Raw genomic sequence first — 25,485 nt, forward strand, 5'->3', positions numbered from 1 at the left:
GGGACTGATGCTGGGCCTGATCCTGCACCGTGCCATTTTTTGTGCCCCCCCCCCCGGCTCTGCTCCCAGTGCAGGTGCCCCTCCCGTCCTACCCTAGTTATGGCCCTGAGGATGTCACATGGGCCACAGCTGTGTGCTGATTGGGCCACAGGTTGAGAACCACTAGTGGGGGGAGAGAGAGAGAGAGACTGTCTTTCCTCTTTTATATTTGTTACATTTTAAACTCACACATGCACTTGGGGCTTTGGAACAGAATAAAATGCTGAAACCACTAGCAGCAGCTGGTTACTTCAATTTGAGTAGACTATATTGGCTTTGCTGGCAGAGTCTGACCTTGATGTGGTGTAGTGCAAAGTGGATTTTTACACAAAAAGCCAACATTAAAAAAAATACCTTCCCTCCCAGTGGATCAGATCTGAATTTTAAAGTGCTTTAAAATCTCTTCTCTGATCAGTAGAAAACTCTTGTTGGTCCTCCCCCATAAATGATATTTCTAGACTGGCTTTTCTCAGAGTCATGAAAACTTGAAGCAGTCTGGTGGAAGGGTAAGCGGTGCTTATGTTGAAGGTAATATGCTGCAAGCTGTTAAAATTCTGTATGATCTCCAGGTTCCTATGAACAATGCTTTATTTATATTAACTAAAATATCTAGGCCAGGCTGATTATACAAGTGACACACGCAATTTTTTTTTAAGCAGGCCACAAACTGAGTAGTTTTGAATGAGTAAATAGTCTTTATCAGAGGTTCTGAGATGCCCCCCCTCACAAAGATATGTAACATTTAATATATTTGGCATATAGTGCAATCCGTTGCTTTTTAGAGGCAAAAGTATTTACTTTTGTGTCAGGGATAAGTCTTCTGGTAGTGATGGTTTAGTAATAGCCAGAAAAGGGGATGAGTTCCACCGAAGATGAGAGAGAACCTGTTTCCTTCAGTTGAAACATTGATGGTAGTTGTATTAAATATATGAGAGCCAGAGATAAGGCATTCTCAATTGGGGTCTGGTGGTGGAATTAATTTTTAGTAGAGATGATTAATTTAGAGTTCGACCAGCTGAGGTCAAGCTGTAATATTTTCCTCTTTGGTAAAGTTTTCCCTCCATAGTGGGCCTCATATGCAGCTCTCTATATATTATATGGGCCACATCCACACAATATATATACTACCTGCATAGGCGCTGACTCCGTGGGTGCTCTGGGGCTGGAGCACCCACAGGAAAAAAAAAGCATAGTCAAAATAAAGTTTACAGGCACATCCCTCTCCCCCAAATTAAAGATGCCTAATTTTAGCAAAGCTTTTTATAACCCAAGAGCTGAACATTCTATAAAAGTAACTTGGGACTTTGCTATGCAATCTAACTAATAATTATGGTGATGGGGACTTGAACAAAATGCAAAAATATATTGCTATGAAATATCATATAAAGCATGGTATAGTAAAAAAGGTTTTATCCTGAGTTTCTAATAGCTGCATTGCTCTTGAGTGGTGAGGTTGTGAATTGTCCAGACATCCCAAATGGTATAACTTTATACCATATTAAACCATCATTTATCCTTTACATGGCATACCTTGTAAACAAAAGCTATTTTATTATGTTTGAGTCTTCAGATAGAATCATAGAATATCAGGGTTGGAAGGGACCCCAGAAGGTCATCTAGTCCAACCCCCTGCTCAAAGCAGGACCAATTCCCAGTTAAATCATCCCAGCCAGGGCTTTGTCAAGCCTGACCTTAAAAACCTCTAAGGAAGGAGATTCTACCACCTCCCTAGGTAACGCATTCCGGTGTTTCACCACCCTCTTAGTGAAAAAGTTTTTCCTAATATCCAATCTAAACCTCCCCCACTGCAACTTGAGACCATTACTCCTCGTTCTGTCATCTGCTACCATTGAGAACAGTCTAGAGCCATCCTCTTTGGAACCCCCTTTCAGGTAGTTGAAAGCAGCTATCAAATCCCCCCTCATTCTTCTCTTCTGCAGGCTAAACAATCCCAGCTCCCTCAGCCTCTCCTCATAACTCATATGATATTTTTATTGAAGCTATATTTTGTAACCCCTCTGCCTCTAAAGTTAGATTTTGTTAGTATAATGATTTCAACGGGCCAAGGTTCTGAGAGAGAAATTAATTATAAATACATTTCAGAAACCTTTAAATAACATAAAATTACTCTTCTGTACATAATGCCATGATCTGATATCTAGAATTCTACTATGGCTACCTTTGGATGGGCAGATCATTTCATTGTCTTGCTAATGGCGTAAAAAGCTTCCATTTCTACACTGATATTCTGTAAGATACTATGCTTCAAATTAGTTACTGGCCTATGACTGAGTATTGTACATCCTGGGCATCAAGCCAGTAGAATTTTTTTTTGAGAGAAAAAAGATGGAAACACTTTTTGCATGTGGTTGCATTTTGTTTTCAGTGGTTTGCTGTTTGATGCTCAGAGGATGAGTGCTGGTTAAGAAGGCAGTAAATGTAATGTATCACCCTTTTTTGTGTTTAGGTATGTGTATATATAGGTATTGGTGTGTGGGTGTGTATATATACAACAGTCTTCCCCCCCCCCCCAACATATATACAATATATACTACATGTAGTTTTCTCTTAGAGCATGTGGTTCCCAAACTGGGGTTTGTGAAGCCCTGGGGCTTCACTAAATGTATTGGGGGTTCTCAGAAAAAATTCTGTAATGGCGGACAGAGCCATCCCTAGGGACTCCAGGTGCGGGTGGCTGGCACCCGAGCCCCATGACTTCATGGCGGAACATAAACTTTAGTTGGATCAGTACACTAAAACCAATATAACTGCACACCTAAAAGGACTTTGCACAACGTTCAGGCAATATTTTTCAGCTATGTCAGGTGATAATGACTGGATTCGTAACCCCTTTGATACCACTTTCTCAACGCAGATATTGAGCACTGGGGGGGGGGGGGGGGAAGAAATTGATTGAGATCTCCTGTGATTATGAACTGAAAAGGAGTTTCAGAAATCTGTCATTCATCAACTTTTGGCTGAGTTTAAGATGGCAGAAAAAGCTAGTATAGTTTTGTTACCATTTTTTAACAACATACTTATGCGAGAAAGTATTTTCCTCATATGCACATCTGAACACCAAATACAGAAGCAGACTCAATGCTGAACCAGACCTGAGACTTGATCTTTCTCCAGTGGTTCCGGACTTCCAAGAACTATGCAGATGAAAGCAAGTGCATCCATCACACTCAGGAGACTTAAACTTCAAGACTCCTTATGAGAAATGGAAAGGGAGGTGGATATTTTTTGCTGTTTCTAAAATTAAATAGGCTGCTAGTGTGTTTAAAATTATTATTATGAACAAGTTTAAGCTTTGTTGTAGTCGTGCATTGTTTGCCTGGACTGCTCAAGGCCCGAATGCTTGTGGGAGGAGTTCTTTATTTGAGTTGGCTTCTTAAATACCTTCATGCTGTTTCACGTCTGGTACTCCTTGATGAAACATGTAGGAGGCTTAATCGAAGTAATATGAGTGACAAAAGTGAAATCTTGGAAGAGTGTTGCTGTTTTCATAATGTAATAAAATTAATAATGTATTAATAAATAGTGTGTAATAAGTATGTCATAAAAAACTCAAATTATTTCCAAGATTAAGCACAAATAGGCATCCCTCAGAATCATCAGATTCTCTGCTGGCTACGGTTTACAAGGAGGCAAGTAATAGTTTAAGGGTGTTAAAACATCACATCTATCAGACATCACTCTTGATAACTGAACCTTCAGATGTCTTCCTGCCATGGTATAGCATTGCTTCATCGACAAGGAAGAATTTATCACTAATGTGGTTGATACCAGCTTCCTGGAAGGATGACAAAGAGACAGTCCTGAGAGAGACAGACTGGAGAAGTCAAAATTTTGAATACAGATCTTAAAATTAGAGGTACTGTGTATTGCTCTTATTTACAGTATTTAAACCCATATTATGTATGCTCTGCTTAATGCAGTTCTCAATTCTTCACTCAGTTTTCTCCTTAATTTATTACTCCATATCCTATTTTCCCTCAGAGGCAGCTGTAGTGAGCTGGAGCAGTACCAAAGTACACTGGAAGCCAAAATACGCTTACATTCTGATGCCAGAGAAAGTGCAGATGAGGTCACCCTGGAGAAGCTGGCCTTGCCAGCAAAAAAACACCCGGAAATGAACAGTAACCAAGACATTAAGAACCAAGCCTAGAAGGCCAATTATAAAATTCTAATATTTTGAGTAAAAGTGACTTACAACGGCCTAGCATTCTATTACTGATTCCTAGTATCTAGTCTGAGATGGTGAAGGAGAGGTGGGAGTTTGATTAGCCAAACATGGGAAATATTACTACTACAGCACATCACTGTGTGTATTACAAAATCTCTTCTTATGTTTCAGGCACAGACTCTGGCCGTACAGACATTCCCACCCTCTTTATCTCCTCCCCTGACACAGACCTTTGGGAGCTTGATGGAAAAATACTACTTTTTGATAATTCATGGACAAATGCCAATTACCAAGATTCATCTGTGGATGACTCTGCTTGGATAGAGAGTGAAGTTGGCAATAAGTGCCGGAGATTGCTTACGTAGGAAACAAGTGGGGAGGTGTAGGTAAAATCGCATGACAGTGGTGGAATTTTGTTCTCTATCAGCTCATGTTTGATGGTTTACAATGCTCTGCATTTGAGACCATGGTTATGCTGTCATAACCTCTTTCCAGAATACAATGGAAGAAAAGAGTAACAGGCTTGTGTGTGGAACATATGAGAATGGACCAGGCAGGAAGAATAAACAGCATGCTGCTTCTTCATAAGCACAGTCAGCTTCTCAATGACTGGGAACGTGGGATGGATAATCTCAGCCAGTGTTTGTAGATGAAATGTGCCGCAGTATCCACCAAGATGTCTTTTCTTTTCTTCCTTATGTGTGCGTGATACCCACTGACATTGAAAAAGAGCTGCCTCTCCATGACTTCTCAAGTACATTCTGAGTGCTATGCACTGTTAACTGCTGGAAGCCTGGTGACTCCTGAGTATTGTACACAATGGTCATCCAAAGTAAACATGGATGGCATGCCCAGTAAAATAAAGATGGTCACACCAGTATTGTTGAGGAAATGCTGGCATAAGGAAGGAAGTTATTTCCTTACCAATTGGGAAGGAAATACAGATCATAGCCATTTCGAAGCCTGGAAAAAGAGGCCCCCAAAGGATACTGACTACCAAAAGATAACAGCCCATCTCTGTCCTTAGCAGTTGCTATAAATTGTTGGAGTGGTTTCTACTTCAAAGGTTGTAGTTGATACTGGAGCAACTGGTCCCCAAAGAGCAGGCCAGATTTAGAACTAGTTGCAACTGCTGTGACCAGGTGCTGGTCGTAACCAGCTACATAAAATTTGACTACCAGTGAAAATTAAAAACAGCGGCAGCATTCATTGACCTTCTGCATAAGATACTGTAGTCTCCTGCTGAACTAATTAGCTTTCCAGTGCTAATCAACCATCATACTTATCACTGAGATGCTGAGTAACAGAAAAATCACTGTACGCCTTGGTGAGTCCGCCAGCACATCGTGGAAATTGAACAGTGGCCTCCCACATGGATCCATTTTAGTGCCTACACTGTTCTGTGTCTGTACCAGCAACATTCTGGTCATATCATACCATAAATTTATCTATGCAGATGACACTGTGCTAGCAATGCAAGTATCATCTTTGAAGGCCACAGAAAAGGTCATGAACAACTACCTCTGGATATTTGAGATGTATTTCAGAGCTTGGCAACTGAAACCCAACACTTTGAAAACACCTGTCTCTGCCTTCCACTTGAATAACCATGAGGCAGAAGTGCCAAGGAAAGTGGACTTCTGTGGTCTACCTCTACTGCATGACCACAATCCTGAGTACTTTGGAGTTACCCTCGATCAGATGCCAAGGTGTCACCAACACGTTGACAACACCAAAAAGAAGATAAAGAAAAGGGTTAATATCAAGAAGCTCACAGGCACATCCTGGGGATGTGATGCAAGCACACTTCAAATGTCAGTACAAGCCCTGGTCTTGCCAACAGTGGAGTGTTGTATGCCAGTTTGGTAAAACAGCTCCCACACCAATCTCATTGACACTGAAATCAATGCTATGCTCACAATTGTTTCTCTCAAATCAATGCCAATACTGTGGTTACCAGTCTTGGCGGGCACTGTGCCAGTCAACATCAGGTGAGACACTGCTGGGGTCCAGGAGTACAAGAAGATCCTGACCACTCTGGATCTGCTGATACACAAAGACCTCATTTCATTGCCACTTTCCCCATTCAAATCTAGGAAGCCTTTCTGGAGCTATGTGTCAATGCTACAGGCCAATGGAGAGGACGCCAGCACTCACTGGCTCGAATCTTTGGCCACTTGTGTGATATTCTGAACACCTGACCTGAAGTTCCAGTGAAAGAAGTCCTAAGATTTTGCCTTCCCCACAGGCAGTGGACTGCACTCAACCGCATTTGGACAGTGCTCAGAGGGTGTGGATACCTCTATAGCAAATGGAAAATCAAAGAATCACCATATTGTGACTGGTTTCAGAGTAGCAGCCGTGTTAGTCTGTATTCGCAAAAAGAAAAGGAGTACTTGTGGCACCTTGGAGACTAACCAATTTATTTGAGCAAAAGCTTTCGTGAGCTACAGCTCACTTCATCGCATCAGTCAACTGACCCATTCGTATTTACAGTGGTGGCAAAAGGGGGACTACTGTCGCTACCCGAGAAGCATTAGAATGGCTTTCGAATCTCAAAATTCAGTTACAATCCCAGCCCATTACTTTTCAAATGACATATAAAAGAAGAAAATACAGAAACAATGGACACAATCATTGAATCTGTACAAATTCCTGGCAGAAATTCACCATCAGCTCCCTTGGCTAAAGAAAATTATATGTTGTATGGTACTTAAACATTCATGGTACCACATTATTTAATGTGTATATTCTGTGTTTACTGGGTATGTAAAGAAATTGTAATCCAAACTTCACTTTTTAATTAAAAGTGTTGTCCCTTGTATACTGAGTCATGTCTCTCCTATGTTCTCCCTCCTTCTTTCTACAAACTGCTTTTGTATATTTGTTCTCACCCAACCTCTGATTAGAAACTGTTTGGACACAAGGATGGGGGAGGCTGGGATGATAGGTTTTCACTGCTCTCCAGGACGCATTTGGGTTCTCCTTTTCCTCTGTGAACTACTATATTGATTTACACGGTCCAAAGAAAATGAAATTCTTCTTTCCTGCTGCCAACAATTGGTAACAATACTTTTGGAAAATGGGCAAACATGGAGTCAAGTAAGGTATGGTCAGAAAAATGACAGTGTTGTAAGTATATTTGCTCCATGTTTGTATTCAGAGTCCTATCCACTGTCTTTTGCAAAAATAAGATTTTACTCTTTTTATGCCTGCGAATCTAAAGAGTTGTAGGATACTGAGTTGGATTCTTCTCTGGCTCACATATCAACAGAAGTGTTAACTAAGTTCTAGTTATGTAATCTTTTATCTGGAGCTGAATGTTTACAGAGGTACATACTTGAATAGCACCTCCCCTGGATCAGGATTTCTGGTGGTGATGTTGAGTTAGAAAGAGCAAAGCTTGGCTTTCAAATTGTGTATTGAATTTGCAGGTCTTATTTTCCTTTAAATGGATCAAATTTGTTCTAGAATCATTGGCTGCATCTGGCAAAATTCACATCCGTAATTCTCCATCGGTGCATCAGCATCAATGATTGCAAGAAACCATGGCTAAAAGCCTTTCTTTTTAGTGTAGTTTTAGGAAGTTTCCATTTCAATATACATATTTAATTTCTGCCTTTTTTAGCCTGTGCTGGATTTCAAGTCAGATAATTTATTTTTCAGAAGCTGAGATATTAACTGGATCTCTAGTGGAACACTTGCAGCACACAAAAGTTCTGTGGTCATATAGAAAATATTCAGTTTATGGGATTTAGCAAACTATGGCATGTGCTAATTTAGAGTCTTTTTTTTTGTTGTTGTTGCAGTTCCCAGAGTGTGGTTTCTTTGGCATGTATGACAAAATTCTCCTCTTTCGCCATGACCTGAACTCGGAAAATATTTTGCATAGGATTACATCAGCAGAAGAGATACATGAAGGAGATCTTGTTGAGGTTGTGCTCTCTGGTAGGTCCTTTGTAGTTGCAATGAAACCATTCTTATTATTGAATAAAAGTCACAGTATTACTGTACACTGTCTGCAACAATATGACCATGAGCTGTGGTCTTGAAGCTATTTGGCTGAGCAAGCTTTGAGGCAGATTTCCAAAGAAATCCAGAGTGCTCCCTGAAATGGTATTTGTGATTCAGTGAATTTGTCTTCTCTGTGGCTGCATCTGCACTAACAAACTTTGTGGTCTTAATCCTCCAACTCTGATATTAACTGTGGAAGCTAAAGTATAGATAGAACTCAAGTTCCCCCAGCAACCATGTTGTTTATACCTAGGTCTGCACCCTTTCTATTTTACAGTTTCCATCAGTGATTGATTACAGCAAAAAAGAGTGCTAATGTAGATGAGTATTCTGTATCATTACCTGTCAGGATGTGGTGGTGTTGTGCTGCTTGAGTGAACCATCTTGTAGATGATGCAGAAAACAAAGGTGGTGGTTATTAAAGAACCCATTGCATTTTCAAAATCTTTGAGATGTTGGGCTCTATGGATCTGATTCAAAGCCTATTGAAATAAATGGAGACACATCCATGGACTGCTGGTAAAGTTGGAAATGGAAACCTAACAGTTTGTGTCTACCCTGCATTTTAAAATATCTGTGCAGTGAGTCTTGGAGCCCGGGTCTACAGATTATGGCCTGCAGCACTCACTCTATAGCACTAAAAACAGCATTGTAGACATTGTGGCTCAGGCTCTGAAACCTGTCCCTCTCCCTGGGCTTCAGAGCCAGCACTTTGGCATATATTAGTAATCCAGGGGGAATAGAAAGCAGGGGTATGATAACTGAGGCCCAGAATACCACCTTGGATACTGAGAGGGAATTTCTTGCCTGGTTTCTGAGACAGGAGTTAGATCCAGCCAGGGAAATAGGAATTGCATTGGTCACTGTTCTCCTTGACTTGTCTCAAGCAAACCTGGGAGGGCAGTTTCCTTGAATCTTGTGTCATAGCACAGTGAAGCATTCTCTGATACCTGAAAGTGCAATATGGTAACCCAGTTTTCTTCCTTGTCTCTTGTTGGCAGAGTACTTCAGAAGATGTAAAATTTGAGTTGAGTCACCTTGGTAGCCTGGTTTAGCATTACCTTTGATTACGGTTCTGCCAGTTTTCTATTCACCTAATATTGTTCCAAGTTATTTTGAATTATCTTTTAGGTAATGTTTTGTGAGGCACCCTATCAAATGTTTTAATAAAATTAAATTATACTTAATCTGTTGGGTTTTCTTCATTCATTAATTTTGTAGTTCCATAACACCCCCACCCCCAATCAACCAGATTTGTCAGCACTAAATATTCTTCAGTAGCAAGTACTGTTTGGTACTCATGATTCTATTATCTTACAGGTACCAAGAGATTAAAAAAAAAAAGTTTAGCTAAAAACTGTGCGCATGAGTTTGTATGAGCAATCCTCCAAATGTATGGGATTTTGGGATGTAATTTTTGTATTAAACAGCTTGATGGTGTTCTTTGCAACTACTGTTTTAAAACAATGAACGGTTTCAATAAATACTTATTATTCTTACAGTCACAAATATGTAATTTACTGCAATTTTTTTTAAAGCTTTGGCTACAGTTGAAGATTTCCAGATTCGTCCTCATGCACTTTATGTGCATTCTTACAAAGCCCCTACATTTTGTGACTATTGTGGGGAGATGCTTTGGGGTTTGGTACGGCAAGGATTAAAATGTGAAGGTAAGTCAAGTGTTAATAGCTGATAGGTGAATCATGATGTTCTAGCTTTTATCTGTACAGAAAGTTACACGGAAAGTATAAAGGCAGGATCTGTATCTTAATTACGTTGTATAATTAATTTGTTGGTAAGTGATGAATTCAGCTTTTGGGAAGGAGCATAGTTCAGTTGGAGCTTTGACTGTATATCAGGAAACCTGAGTTCTGTTCCTGGCTCTGACACACAATTTGTATGACCTTGGGCAAGACACTTAATTTCCCTGTTCCTGTTTCCAACCTGTAGTAAAGGGAATAATACTTAACTCACAGGGGTTTTGAGTCTGACTCAATTAGTGTAGAGTTTGAGTTCCTTGCAATAGCTTTTTGAAAAGTTTAATGGAGAGAGTCCCAAAGGGGAACCCCTTTCCATATGGCCTTTGTCCAGCTGGATTGTGGAAAATGTTGCAGCCTCTTGTCAGCAGCATAGGAGCCGACTCCGTGGGTGCTCCGGGGCTGGAGCACCCATGGGGAAAAATTGGTGGGTGTTCTGCACCCACCAGCAGCTCCCCGTCCCTCCACTCCAGCTTGCCTCCGCTCTGCCTCCTCCCTTGAGCACGCCGCTGGGTCCTGCTTCTCCCCTGTCCCTCCCAGCGCTTGCACCACGAAACAGCTGTTTCAGGCAACAAGCATGGGGAGGAGGGGGAACATAGCATGCTTGTGGGAGGAGGCAGGGATGGGGGGGGGATTTGGGGAAGGATCCAATGGGGCAGGGAGAGTTGGAGTTGGGCCAGGGGCGGGGTTGCGGAGCACCCACTGGTGCTGACAAAAGTTGCTGCCTGTGGTCAGCAGGCTGCTGTCCAGGTACTAGAAACACACCACTTCCTTGCCCATTGGCTTCCTCTTCACTCCTGTGGCTTTAGCTTAGCCATGAGAGCCTGCCTGTGGGAAAAGAAGTAAGGAAGATCAGTAGCCACACAAGCTGAGAGACCCTGTTTCCAGGTTTTATTGAAAGGGGTAATTGGAAATCATTATTTAGGTAAATGGCAAACTCCAAAATTTTTAGTGCAAAACAAGCCATTATTGTAAATTACACTAACAATAAATACTGAGTTCCCTATTCTATTACATTAACTGAATCTAAACAAATTGCTACATTTGTCTACTATGTTTCTGGATTTATATTTTTCCCTTCTGCTTTATACAAATATTAATACTGTACTTTCCATTTTAAAATATTTTAATTATTTGTGCTAATGGAGGAGTTCTCTTTACATAATTTTTTCAAACTGACATTTTTAGGCTGTGGATTAAACTACCATAAGCGATGTGCCTTCAAGATCCCAAATAACTGTAGTGGAGTGAGAAAGAGGCGTTTGTCTAATGTGTCTTTACCAAGCGCTGGGCTTTCAGTTCCTAGACCAGTGCAAACTGAATACACAGCCACTGCCACTGAAGAGGTATGTAATAAAAATGTAAAAACAAAATACACTTTATACATAATAATGCTGAGTTAAATCCATCATGTTTCTGGGAACTAGAACCAGCCTTATAACTGATTTAAATTGAGTAAAAACTAGTTCAGATTAACCATTTCAGACCATGCTTGTTTATTTTTAAATTGCTGGTGAATCTTTTACACTATGACATTTGATAATAATTCTGTGTTTATTACAGGGATTGTGAGAAGTGAAATTTGAGGTGGATTATAACTTTTTTATGTATCATTTTGCCATTAATGTGTCATTCACAGTAATGTGTATTCCTTAAAAATCTTGGGATAGGAGATGATAAAATACATTGCTTTCTTTTGGAATATAGGTTTAGTGTGCAATTACTTATCAGTCTTTAATAGTTTATTGGGTAAAACACAGTATAAATTGTACATTTATAGTGTGAGAAGAGAGAGTGTTCCACAGAATTCAACAGAGACATCTGTGTAGGGAGTAAAGATCTTACAGGAAGTGTACTTCTCATAGATATTATCCACAGTAGTCCCCCCACAATTAAGAGGGATGAGAAATTAACACAAGCTCTTATATCCCAGACACGACAACAAAACATCCAAGGGCCAGTGGGATCATTAGATCAGTTGTATTTGTTACTAACTGTGACCAGTGGATGGGAGTAAGATAACTGATATTAAACCTGTTCTTACCTTCTAACTGTCAGTTTAAAAAATAAAATCTAAGAGTTAGTTGCAATTGATAGAAATAGCTTTCTGTGGCCAGAGTTATGGCAGGTGATGTGTTGCAGTTAAAAAATTTCTGCTTTATTGTCTTTGGCCAGGATTTTGCATCCTAAATTTGTCAAGTTTCTTTGCTGTCATGTGTGTTGGGTTGAAGTTCATTTACTCGATGGGTCTAACAAATATTTATTATAGCAAAACACTCAGCTAGTAGTGATCAATTACTTACAAGTGGGAAGCTCATTAAGACAATCTTATCATAGTTGCCTCCAGCACCAGACAATACAGCTTCAATGTCCCTTTGTTACACAAACTTATTTATAACGTTTTGTTATCTTTTCATATACATATATATTAGTCTCTCATTTCTATATTAACTCTCTTCCCTTGTCAGTACAAGTTTAGTGTTAGTTCAAATGGGCTTTTCTAGCTTTGTAGTTACTTTTATTTTTTCTTGTTCTCACAAATGACTACTCTGTAGTTTTACACATGTGCAACATTAAACATGATTATTCTGCAGTTTTTTACACATATACACTTCTACATATGCTTATGCTGTTAAATGTTATCAAAACAGACTCTTAAAATGAACAGCAGGCTTCTGCCAGGCCTAAATATGTCTCTGCTCCCAACAATGTGATCCCAGAAGATATCGTAATCCCAGGCATAAACCATTTTAAATTTGGCTAGAGAACACAGCGAGCCATCTGCCCCTTTCAGAGCTGTTTGGTAAAACTGTGTTTATTCCTTGAGTGACTGAACGCCATTGTGGGAAGGGAATACCAGACTGCAGTGAAGCAACTTCACTTTGTATCAGCTGAGGATCTAGTCCAAGGTCTTTAATGACCAGGAGAGTATCTTAATGTTAGACACTATTTCTGTCGTTTACTGTGTATCGTTGGTGTGTTTGGTGCTGTACAGTACGTGGAGGGAGATGCATTTCCTAACTTCAGAGACCTTACAGTATAAATTTTACAGACAGTACCATTCAGGAACACAATACACCTTTTGGCCAGAGCCTGGAGGGTCCAGTCTCAGAGCACTTGAAGATATATGCAACTAAGTATCACTGACCATCTTTGCAGAAGTTCATTTGAATGATGATAGAATAATCACTATTTCTCCACCTAATATGGTATATCTAATTTTTTTTCATGCAGATTCTGCATATTTGCCCAGTGCATCTTAGATTTCATCTCTTTGGTTTTGTTTTCAGTGTTAAGGGGATTAAATTGACAATATAGATTACTGGATTTGCAGTCTTGTCAATTGGTCCTATGTTACTATAGTTTGAGTTTTGCAGTGCCACATTCCTCCACCTTCTCTGATGTTCAGTGTTTTCCACATGGTTGTCCCTGAAACTAAGTTACTATTATTTTACTTCCATAAACAATACACCTAGATCAGCAGTAAGGCTTTGAATATTTCATTTTAATTTTTAAATTACACATTATTTTGGATTTTGAATTTTTACCTAATTTAGTAAATTGTCCTGGCATGCAAGGCTTTCTGAAATAGATAGTGTGATGTGGCAGGTGTCTGTTTTGGGGTTGATTGCCTGTAATGCCTCCCCTTTTGGAGGAGTCTGCATGTGAGACTGATGTTTATCATAGGTCTGTGCTGTTTCTGAGCCTTTACCATACTACCTGAAGAAATCAAAAGTGGGTATTTTTGGTGTAGTTTATCATAATTTTAGTCCTTGTGGAAATACAGATTCATAGACTTTTTCCTGCTCTCTGCCTTACAGTATGGTGCTTTTTTCAGTCTTCCAAAATTACATCTTGAAACTGCTTGGCCAAGATGCTCTGCAAAAAAGATGTTTGCTCAGTGTCTGGGCCAAGCGCCCCTTGAAATAAATTGTTTCTAAGCCTGACATGGTTTTATTAAAATCTCATGTGCATCTTTTATTCCAGCGCTGCCACCCAGAGCCCAGTAAGAGAATTCCCTCCTGGAGTGGGCGTCCAATCTGGATGGAAAAGATGGTGCTTTGCAGGGTGAAGGTTCCTCACACTTTTGCTGTCCATTCCTATACTCGTCCCACCATATGCCAGTACTGCAAACGTTTGCTCAAGGGCCTTTTTCGCCAAGGAATGCAATGTAAAGGTAGGAGTTCAGTGCTCTACAGGAGTAAGATTCATTTCAGTGAATGTTACAATATTTAAACATTTTAAAAATGAATCTCATTATTTAAAACAGCAGCTTTATTTAAAACAGAATTATATATTTAAGATAATTGCAGTTTTCATGCTTTGCTCCATTCAAAAAGGTGTATTAATTGTTTGTATAATTTGTGAATAATGTACTTGAATAATAAGTTAGTTCAAATGTAGTTCAGCAAAGAAGGTAATCCTCCAAGGATCATTCTGAGTAGCTCAAAAATATTGTGGAGGACATTCCCTCCTTTAAAAATCGCTTGCATTTCAACTAGAAGCTTTTAAAAAACAAATACAAAAACTCTTCGAGGCACTGTCAAGTATAGTACTTAAAAAGACCTAGATCACATTTTTCCTGTTCCAGTTTAGTTTCTTTCCATTAGGTGCACCTGTGTTTATAGGGAGAACATCTTAACATATCTCTACCTCATTGTTTGTATTCTCACATCTTTGATTATATCACCACAGCTCTCAGAACATGGCACATTATCACATTCTTTCTCTATTGACTCTGCATTAGCCAAATACCAAAACACTACAGACTTTACTTACTCAGTGTTTCATTGCTTTGTTTGTATAAAGGGGTTGTCATTCACTGTGAGTGCATCCTCAGCCCTTCTGCATTTGGCCAGTGTGGGGCCGGGGACCTGGGCCCGCCCACTACTCCAGGTCCTAAGCCAAGGACCCTGTGGCTAGCAGCCACCTGCTGCTTCCTTCACTACTATCTATTGCAGCATTCCTTGGGCTGCTTTCCACTATGTCCTATCAGCTTGTTGGGTCCCCAGCCTGTTCCCTGTTTAAGCAGGGTCTCTCCCAGGCCTCCTTGCCCAGAGAGTCCATAACAATCTCTGCCCTGTTCTCTCAGGTGTATTCACCTGGTGCGCTTCTAACAGGTCTCTGGCCCTTCTTGTCAGGGCTCTTTCTCTGAGGCCTCTGTGCCTGGAGAGCTTCACAGTCCTGCTCCTGGGCAGGGTTTCTCCCCAGTCTCTGACCTGTGGAATTTCCCAGCCTGCGACTGCTCTGTCCAGTTGCTGCAGCCTTCTCAGCCAGCCAGGAACAACATTCTTCCTCCTCTAGCTCCAGCCAGCAACTGAGCTGTCTAGGTCCTGCAACTCCTTTTATATGTGCCTTCTAGGCTCTGATTGGCTGCCTCCCCTGCAGCCTCTCTAGGCCACTTGGCCAAACCCCACTCTCTTGCCTTTTTCTGGGGCAGGGTGTGGTAGGACTGCAGGGCCTTCCAGAGGGCGGTACACCATCACAGTTTGTCACAGAGAAAGCTAAAAAGCGCAGAGTGATGAATCTTAAAAATTAACATAGAAAAAGAATATTTTACAATCTGATGGACATTTCTGCCTGGAGTATACCAGAAGGTCAGATTTGGAGGCTAAACTGTTTGGTCATGTTTTAGTATATTTGAGACATGTTGCTCAATAAAGCTTCAGTAATCCTGTGTTTAAATAGCTTTTGTTTAAAAAATTTTCGGTTTTGTTTTTTCCCGTCTGTTATGTAAAAGTAACTGTAAAATTGAACACCAGACATCGGTAGGTTCCTTTGCAATGGGGAGAGTTATAACCTCACATCTTTCATCTCTGCTGGTATTGCAGTGTGGAAATTCTAGGCTGCATCCAGGATTATTTAGGATTTTGAATCTCTGTCTTGTTGTATATGCACTGTTGATATGTAATTGAGCACAAAGCTTAAAAAGACACTTGAAACTTTATTTTAACCCTTTTGAGAGTGGAAATGATTGACAGCAGCCACTTCAAAGAGAACTGGTCTTAAATCCATCCAGACACATGGAATTCCTCTATCCCCAGTTTCAGTGAAGTAAATTTCAGTAGATACAGATAGCAAAAAAGCGTAGAGAAGTGAGAAATGAGCATGAAAGAAGAGAGATGAAAAATAAGATGACTAGCATTTCATGCAGTATGACCCTTTCTTCTCAGTTCCTTATTGGGATTCCGAGCACCTTTATCTTTCCAGCTCCTTGAAAGTAAACGAAGAAACTGACCTTGTTCTGTAAATCTTACTAGAAACAGTCCTGGAGAAAAGGGACAATTACTTTGTTGACATTTGGTCACTCTAGGTGCTCAGAAGACTAAATAAGGAAGTAGTTGGATCCAGCATTTAGCTACTTAGTTTAAAAGGTAGGAGACTGAGCTGTTTCTGTTTAATCCTGAGGAAGTGAGAAACCCCTGGTGATTCCTGCTTCATGTGGGCAGCAGCAGGGAGGGCCAGATTGTTGGTTCAAAACCAGTCCTGGAGACGAAGGAAATCTTTAAGCTGTGGTGACTGTATTGAAGGGAGAGATATCATGGCCTGGTAGCAGGGGGAAGTCTTATAACTTTGATGGGTGGTGAAAGACTTGGTGTCATAGTGGCCATGGTGGTCGGAACAAAACTTTAGTCCCATAACAGCAGGCAGAACAAAGGGTAGGGAGGAGACAATCTTTGATCCCAAAAACAATGGAGAAAAGGGAACTGGGGATGGAGAAGGGAGAGTATGAAAGAAGAGAACCAGAGCAGAGTAGTAAAATCAGGATTAAAAAAACAAAACAAATGAGAGAGAGAGAGACACACACACACAGAAAAGAATAGTATATTTCTTGGAGAGAGAAGAGATGAAAGGATAGTCATAGATGCCAGTATGATTTAATGAATTGCAGTGGAGCCATCTCAGCAAGTGACTTTGTGACAAGATTGTTGACATGTTTTCTGGCTTGAAGTTGGTTGACTATCTTGTTGAAAATAATGTGATAGTTATTTCAGAGGCTCTTTCTGGTATGAGTAAAACTAAACTATATGTAATGACGTGGGTTTTTTTTAGATTGCAGATTTAACTGTCACAAACGTTGTGCATCTAAAGTACCTAGAGACTGTCTTGGAGAGGTGGTGTTCAATGGAGGTAGGAAAAACATGTTTTCAAATAGTGAAATATCTCTGGAGACATAACAAAATACACAAACCTTATTTTTATTACTTTCTGATCCTGTCAACTCTGAGTATTTTAAGGCTAAAGTGTGTTAAATGCCCTTTTCCACTCCTCCTTTTTTCTTCCTGGAGAAGAATTAGTCCCTATGAGGTAATTGAGAATTAAAGGTTTGGTTTTAAGACGTGTCTTTCTGGTAGTTTAAAACTTACTTAAAAAATCTTGGCAAACTCAGTATACTTCATTTGATATTTCTCTTGAAGTTAAGAATTAGGAACATTTTTTCATGTCCAAAAATGAATTTAAATTGTGATCAGTCTACTCAATGTTTTTCATGAAGAACAACTTTCTTTGCAGAAAAAAGGACCATTTTTAATGGGGTAAAATGGAAAATTGCATAGGGAAACATTCTCTCTTAATAACACATTTTAATGGCCAGTCAGCCAAACAATACTTTGTAATGTGCTAGTAACATTTCTGTACGTATCTGGAGAAAGAATTTCCATTAACTTTTTAACTTGTTGGAGCTTTGGTTTGTTTAATGGGACTCTATTCCCAAAGGGCTTGGGGGGAAGTGTCATCTCTTCCTAAATTCTTGAGGTTTTGCCCTTTCCGATACCATTTTTCCCTTGGCTGTCCTGACCCATTCAAAAGGGAGGACATAGGCTTGATTCTCCATTCTGTCTGAGCTTTGTGAAGATAAGATGGAGAGGGAGAGTCATAGATGAGTGATTGTATCTCCCTGGTTCTGGGCCACCTGGCAACATAAGTGAAAGCTTCAGGGGAGCAGTTTTAATTTATGCCAGTGAAGAACTGAGTGTGTACAAACTCCGTTCTGTAACATCTGCCTTTGGATTGTCCCCAACACCCCCCTCCTCTGTATGCTGGGGTTGGAAGGTCAGCTGGCACAGGGGGAAACTTTCCATTAGTGGAGAATTCCCTTGAACAAGGAATTGACCATCTCTAGCCACTTGAAGGCCATTTTCATTACTCACAGCATATGTGGTACAAAATAACTTTAGCAATACCCGTGAATCCAGACCATAGAATTTTGCCTGTAATTTTCTTATGAGGACTGTTTTGGCCTGACCTCCCTAACCTGGCATGATGTGAAATGAGGCCTGCAATATGTATGTTCTTTATACTCTTCTGCATCAATACTGAAAAAATATAGGGCTCTTGAATGGTTTCGCAGGTGTGATCGACAGTCTTTTTGTTTGTCTGTGACTTGATTTTTGTGTGTGTGTAAGACTAGATCAGAGGGGAGAGTTCTATGACTTGTCATTAACTTAAGATAATTCTATCTGTTGTTAGAACCTTCTAGTCCAGGCCAAGATTTGGACATGCCAATGGAAGTTGACAGCAATGAAATAAACAGTGACGGTAGTCGGGGTTTGGATGATGCAGAAGAACCTTCTCCTCCAGAGGACAAAATGTTCTTTTTGGACCCTTCTGATCTTGATGTGGACAAAGATGAAGAAGCTGTCAAAACTATCAGGTAAGCAGCAACAAAGATTGTTGTGCTACAGACATTCCATTCCCCAATACTGTATACTAAAACACAGTTTTTTTGCAGAGTTCCAAATTTGTTGTTGCTGGTCAGGTCTTCATTTGCACAGTTTTACAGAACATTTAGTCCCAAATAAAGCTGAAAACCAAGTAAATTAAAAGCCTAGATATATGGTGGGATTTTTTTTTCTTGCAAAAGCTGCTGAACTGTGACTGTGAACCTGGAAATAAATCAGCTTATTGAAAAATGTCTAGAACTACAGATTAGTCCAGGGGTCTCAAACACACAGCCCACCAAGCTCCCCCCACCTCGCCTACTTCTGGGCCAGGGGTGGGCAAACTACAGGCTGCAGTTGAGATTGCGTCCCCTGGTGCTGCGAGCCCTGCGCTGCTCCTGGCACCACATCCCTGCTCCCGGCACCACCGGGGTGGGGGTGGGGGTGGGGGTGCACAGAGAGCTCTGTGTGTTGCTCCCAGGCACTGCCCCCTGCAGCTCGCATTGGCTGAGAATGGGGAACTGCAGCCAATGGGAGCTTCAGGGGAGGTACCTGGAGGAGCGGCAAAAGCAGTGCACGGAGCCCTGTGTCCCTCCTCCCCCAGGGGCAGCAGGGACGTGGTTCCGGCCACTTCCCGGAGCAGAGCGGCGCAGGGCTGGGGCCTGGACAGGCAGGCAGGGAGCCTTCCCTGGCCCCGGTGCGCGCTGCTGCAACCCTGGAGTCGCTCTAGGTAAGCGGTGCCGGGCCGGAGCCCGCACTGTGTACTCCTCCTGCACCCCAACCCCCTGCCCTGAGCACCCTGCACCCCCTGGGGTCTGGGAGGGGGCGGAGTTGTGGTGGGGACTTTGGGGAAGGGGTTGGAATGGGGGCGGGGAAGGGGTGGGAAGAGGCGGGGCAGGGGTGGGGCCTCATGGAAGGGGTGGAGTCGGGGCAGCTGGGCAGGGGGGGTGTCAGTGATGTGGCCTTCAGGCCAATGCACTAGTCCTCATTTGGCCCTCATGGTCTTTTGAGTTTGAGACCCCTGGATTCATCAATGGAAAATGCCTTGCTGACCAAGATCTTCATGCCTATTTTATGCTACTGACCTTGGACCAAATTCATTCCTACTGTAAACAGATCTAAATGGCTTTAGCCCTTGTGTTTTAATTCCTTGTGAGCTGGACTAAAGGAGATGATATTTTAGTTTTTGTAGTTTAGATTTTGATGTGAGTGTTGATTTCTCTGTGTACAGCTTGTATACCAATTGTCTTTACTTACATAAAGTGGGGGGTATTGACGGTTTGAGAGGAAGAATTTGGTATCTGATTTGATTGAAATTAAATATCTTCTTGGTCTTGAATAGGGCAATCATTATCCAGTTTGGGTTAGTTTACTTTATTTTATTATGTAATTTTTTAAAATTTCTTTATTACTTTGAAAAGTGTCAGCTGGATTCTCTCAAGCCTTGTTTGCAAACTATTCCCACCAGTGCTACCACCACTTTCTGGACAGGACATTGGTGGTTTTTACTGCATAAACCTGCAGATTTAGTTAATTCATTTATAAAAATGTTAGAAGCAGCCAGAGCCTTGTCTGCACTTGAGCTAACACTAGTGGGATGATTATTTTTTTGGTAAAATTGTTTAGTGCAGGCATGGCTCAAATGAAGAAAGTCCATTTCTGGCCAGGTGGACAGCTTATGTCACATGTGTACAGACACAGATGACCAGTGGAATAGCAGTATTATGGAATAGTGTAATAAGTGGAACAGAATAACAGTACATAGGCATTAGTGATACTATTTTCTGGTTGTTGGAGAAAAAAAATGACCACTTCAGTTAATCTTTAGTGAGATGGCATTATTTCTCTAGTCATTCTAATTCCAACCAGGCATACCTTATCTTCAATTTTGTAAACATATCACTCTGTTGTAAATGCTTTGGCATTTGTACTGAGGAAGCTAGTAGCAGCCTTGTGACAACGTGTTGCAGCTGAAAAATCCTGCTATTCAACTGGATGATCATTATGCTAGTGACATTCAACTTATTTAGAAGGTGACCTTGTCAATCAAAGAAATAGCATTTATAGGTAAGAAAAGATGTCTGTTCCTGAAAACACACAGTATAGTACTGGTATAATTGTCGTCAAATTTTAATGGTTTCTGATTAAATTATAACCTTTTTTAAAATTTAGTCCATCAACAAGTAATAATATTCCACTAATGAGGGTTGTACAGTCAATCAAGCACACAAAGAGGAAGAGCAGTACAATGGTGAAGGAAGGATGGATGGTTCACTATACCAGCAGAGACAACCTGGTTAGTAGCTTTAAGTTTCTTCATATATCTATTTTATTTTAAGGGTTACTTGTTTAAATCAATAAATTAATTTCCCTTTTGTTTTAAAAAACTGGTTTAATAATGTATTGACGTCCTTGTTTAGAATTTAATTTGAATATATTTAGATGTATGCAGTAACAATATGACTAAGGAAATCTAGCAAGACTCAATTCCCTGTTTGCTAGCCCTGAAATTATCTAGGCTTTCTATCAACTCCATAAGGATGTATTTAGTAGCAACATCTATGTATCTTTCTCTTATATGGGGCCAGATTGCATTTTCCCATCCTACAGTGGCAAGATTCCTTAAGGGCTTCATGTTTTTTCCCCAGTTTCCCCCTTTTGAACCTCAGTAGACTGTTAGCAGAGTTGATGGGCCCTTAGCAACCTGTTCCCTGTGCCACCTGTTGATGAAGTTTGCTTTGTAGTAGTCCTTACATCAGTTCAAAGGGTAGAGGAGAGTCTGGCTCTCATGATACGTTCTCCTTGTTTCAAGATGATGGGGGTCAGTCTCCAAGTTTTCCACAAGGTTGTCTCAGAGTTCCAACCAATCCATTCACCTCCCAGTTTTTTCCCCCCTCAAATCTCACTCAACTCTTGGGGAAGCTAACCTTAACTCAGGTGTTGTAGTAAAGACGCTAAACTTTTACATCAACAAGAAAAAATCATTCAGTAACATACCCGGACTATCCATGGTGTTTGCTGATAAGAGTTAGGGGACGACTTGTATTCTCACCAAGGGTGTCTAAGCGGGTCTTCAATTTTATAAAAACAATTATGGGCTAGCCAAGTTAGATTCCACATTAGCACTCATTCCACTAAAGACCAGGCAGCCTCTGCTGCCTGTTTGGGGAATGTCTTAGTACTTGAAATTTTAGGGTAGCTACAGGGAGCTCTATCCACATCTTTGCAAGACACTACTGTTTGCCAGAGGCTTCCAGATTGGCTATCCTGCAATCATTTTTTTAAGTAGGACTCCTGGTACCCACCTCCAAGCAAATAGACAGCTTTTTGTTAGTCACCAGGAATGGAATGCAGGTGGACAATCACTCAGAGAGAACAGGTTTCAAAGTAGCAGCCGCGTTAGTCTGTATTCACAAAAAGAAAAGGAGTACTTGTGGCACCTTAGAGACTAACAAATGTATTTGAGTGTAAGCTTTCATGAGCTACAGCTCACTTCATCGGATGCATTCAGTGGAAAATACAGTGGGGAGATTTACATACACAGAGAACATCAAACAATGGGGGTTACCATACACACTGTCCACACAAGAGATCCACTTCCGGGACACTACAGTGCTAATAAGCGATGGTCACATAAACACCACCCTATACCGGAAACCTACTGACCGCTATTCCCACCTACATGCCTCCAGCTTTCATCCAGACCACAGCACACGATCCGTTGTCTACAGCCAAGCTCTACGATACAACCGCATTTGCTCCAACCCCTCAGACAGAGACAAACACCTACAAGATCTCTATCAAGCATTCTTACAACTACAATACCCACCTGCGGAAGTGAAGAAACAGATTGACAGAGCCAGAAGAGTACCCAAAAGTCATCTACTACAGGACAGGCCCAACAAAGAAAATAAAAGAACGCCACTAGCCATCACCTTCAGCCCCCAACTAAAACCTCTCCAACGCATCATCAAGGATCTACAACCTATCCTGAAGGACGACCCATCACTCTCACAGATCTTGGGAGACAGGCCAGTCCTCGCTTACAGACAGCCCCCCAACCTTAAGGAAATACTCACCAGCAACCACGCAACAAAACCACTAACCAGGAACCTATCCTTGCAACAAAGCCCATTGCCAACTGTGTCCACATATCTATTCAGGGGACACCATCATAGGGCTTAATCACATCAGCCACACTATCAGAGGCTCATTCACCTGCACAGCTACCAATGTGATGTACGCCATCATGTGCCAGCAATGCCCCTCTGCCATGTACATTGGTCAGACTGGACAGTTTCTACGTAAAAGAATAAAGGACACAAATCAGACTTCAAGAATGATAACATTCAAAAAGCAGTCGGAGAACACTTCAATCTCTCTGGTCACTCGATTAGAGACCTAATCTAAAAAGTGACAATTCTTTAACAAAAAAAACTTCAAAAACAGACTCCAATGAGTGACTGCTGAATTGGAGTTAATTTGCAAACTGGATATAATTAACCACTCTCCTGCTGGTATTAGCTCATCTTAAGTGATCACTCTCCTTACACTGTGTATAGTAACCCCCATTGTTTCATGTTCTCTGTGTATATAAATCTCCCCACTGTATTTTCCACTGAATGCATCCAATGAAGTGAGCTGTAGCTCATGAAAGCTTATGCTCAAATAAATTTGTTAGTCTCTAAGGTGCCACAATTACTCCTTTTTTCAGAGAAAACAGTTACTCACCATACACTAACTGTGGTTCTTCAAGATGTGTCGTCCACATGGATTCAATGAACCATCCTCCTTCCCCACTACTGCAGTATCCTCCTCTCGGATTCTGTATCAGCAAAGGAACTGAGGGATGGTTGGGCTTTCTCAGCCCTTAATACCCGTGGGTGGGAGCTGTGTAAGAACACTTAGGATGCAGGTGTGGCCCCCACGGACACTGCTAGCCAAAAGAATCTGATCTTGCCTGCATGGAGCACATGCACCATGAGTGGAATCCATGTGGACAACACTTCGAAAAGAACCACAGTTACCATAGGGTAAGTAACCATTCTTTCCAATTTGTGGAATGCGTCTGTTCTTGAGTTTTAAAAATTGGCGTATGTATCCCAAAGTACATACTGCTTCATGCATCCAGTGTAAACTGAAAACTCTAGCAGCGGTAGCCTGATGTGTGCAGTATATCATGTGTACCATAAAACCACTCTACATTAAATTTCTGGAAACTGAAGTTTTAGCAGTTTTGTTTTGTTTGTGTCTGATGATCCTCTGTGGTATGTCTTGTAGAGAAAGAGACATTACTGGAGACTGGATAGTAAATGTCTTACGCTATTTCAAAATGAATCTGGAACAAAATATTACAAGGTAAGTAATAATACTCAGCAGTTGTATAGCACTTTACTTGTTACTTTACAAACATCCAGTTTATTCTCAACAAACCTTTGAGGTAGAATGATAAATATTATCCCTGTTTTATAGATCAAAGCTGAGGCAGAAAGGTTGTGATTTGCCAAAGGCACCAGATAGGAAGAGCTAGGACTAGAACCTTAGGAGCTCATGCTTCCCATTCCTCTGCTTAATCACCTGGACTAAATGTCTCTCACTTTAAAAAAAAAAATTTAAACGGTTATTTAAAGGCGTTTTAGCTTAGTATATGAAGTTTCTTAGCAGTTATTGGATAGTTTGGCTAACTGGTGATACCCCATTGTAGATGTAGATTGTGTGTTGTACAGTTGGGGCTGTAGCTTAGAATCACAGCAGTGTAGGGCTGTAAGGGACCTTGAGAGGTCATCTAGTCCAGGTCCCTGTGTTGAGGCAAGATCAAATATACCTAGACTATCCCTGACAGGTGTTGGTGTAACCTGTTCTTAAAAAGCTCCAGACATTCCACAACCTCCCTGGGAAGATTATTCTGGTGCTTAACTATCTTTACAGTTAAAAAGTTCTTCCTAATATATAACCTAAACCTCCCAGGCTGCAGATTAAGCTGATATGACATGTCAGATTTTAGAAAGAGAATGCATTGGAAAATAATTTTTCTTTTGTAAAAGGTATTGGTAAATAAATAACTATGAAAGTCTCAGGGCCTTGACAAAGAGTTTAACGTGGATGATGCTCAACTTTATTAAGGGATTTTTCACTCCATATTACTTCAGTCATCTGCTCTCATTTCTGTAACTTGCCAGCTCAATCACTTCTGACAGATGGCTTTGTTAAAAGCTGGGGTCTTCTCTTACTATACATGTTGACTGTAAATGTTCACATGGGCTCCTGTATTTACTTTTAAGTTCCTAAGATAAAACTGAAATTGTTCTCTGAGGAGTAATTAACCAAGATTAGTTAAATGCATTTCTTTATTCTCATCTTGCTGTGCAGCCCAATCAGTAAATAGTCAAGGCTTGCCAATAATTCTAGCAGGTTATTAATATAGTAATACATTTTGTAGCGAAATGCTCAGAATGTGTTGATAATTTAAGCAGAGATTTTTCCCCTCTTGCTGAGCACATTCAGGCTGTGTCCAAATCTTGCAGTTTCTTCCTCCATAACATCTCTAAGATCCAGCTTCTTCTCTGTGCATTCAGCTAAAATTCTTGTCCAGGTCCTCCTCCTTCCTATCTGGAACAATGCAATCTTCTCCTCTGAGACCTCCCTGATGCTCAAATTGCCCCATTCCAGTCCATTCAAAACATAACTGTTAACATTTTCTTCACTCGTTGCTCACATTATGTTACTACCTCTTTAAAACCCTCCACTAACTCTTACTTTTCTACTATTTGAAGGCTTTTTGTCCTCACCTTTAAAACTCTTCACAATTTGTCCTTCCTACTTATCC

At 40.8% G+C, this 25,485-nt stretch overlaps 1 protein-coding gene across 5 annotated transcripts in view; it reads left to right on the plus strand.

Annotated features, from left to right (window-relative positions):
* PRKD3 (protein kinase D3) overlaps nucleotides 1-25,485 on the plus strand; it is a 76,512-nt gene that overhangs the window by 30,692 nt on the left and 20,335 nt on the right. For 3 of the 5 annotated variants that reach the window (XM_073338343.2, XM_073338346.2, XM_073338345.1), the window contains exons 3-10: nucleotides 8,038-8,176; nucleotides 9,781-9,912; nucleotides 11,188-11,345; nucleotides 13,987-14,176; nucleotides 17,053-17,130; nucleotides 18,469-18,652; nucleotides 20,832-20,955; nucleotides 23,940-24,017. In XM_073338343.2, coding sequence (XP_073194444.1) covers nucleotides 8,038-8,176; nucleotides 9,781-9,912; nucleotides 11,188-11,345; nucleotides 13,987-14,176; nucleotides 17,053-17,130; nucleotides 18,469-18,652; nucleotides 20,832-20,955; nucleotides 23,940-24,017 — 1,083 coding nt within the window. Of the gene's footprint in view, nucleotides 1-2,557; nucleotides 7,336-8,037; nucleotides 8,177-9,780; nucleotides 9,913-11,187; nucleotides 11,346-13,986; nucleotides 14,177-17,052; nucleotides 17,131-18,468; nucleotides 18,653-20,831; nucleotides 20,956-23,939; nucleotides 24,018-25,485 lie in introns of those variants that run through there. The other 2 variants (XM_073338347.2, XM_073338344.2) reach the window with 2 other exon arrangements.

The sequence above is a fragment of the Lepidochelys kempii genome, chromosome 3 (assembly GCF_965140285.1).
Source record: "Lepidochelys kempii isolate rLepKem1 chromosome 3, rLepKem1.hap1, whole genome shotgun sequence".
Classification (NCBI taxonomy): Eukaryota; Metazoa; Chordata; order Testudines; family Cheloniidae; genus Lepidochelys; species Lepidochelys kempii.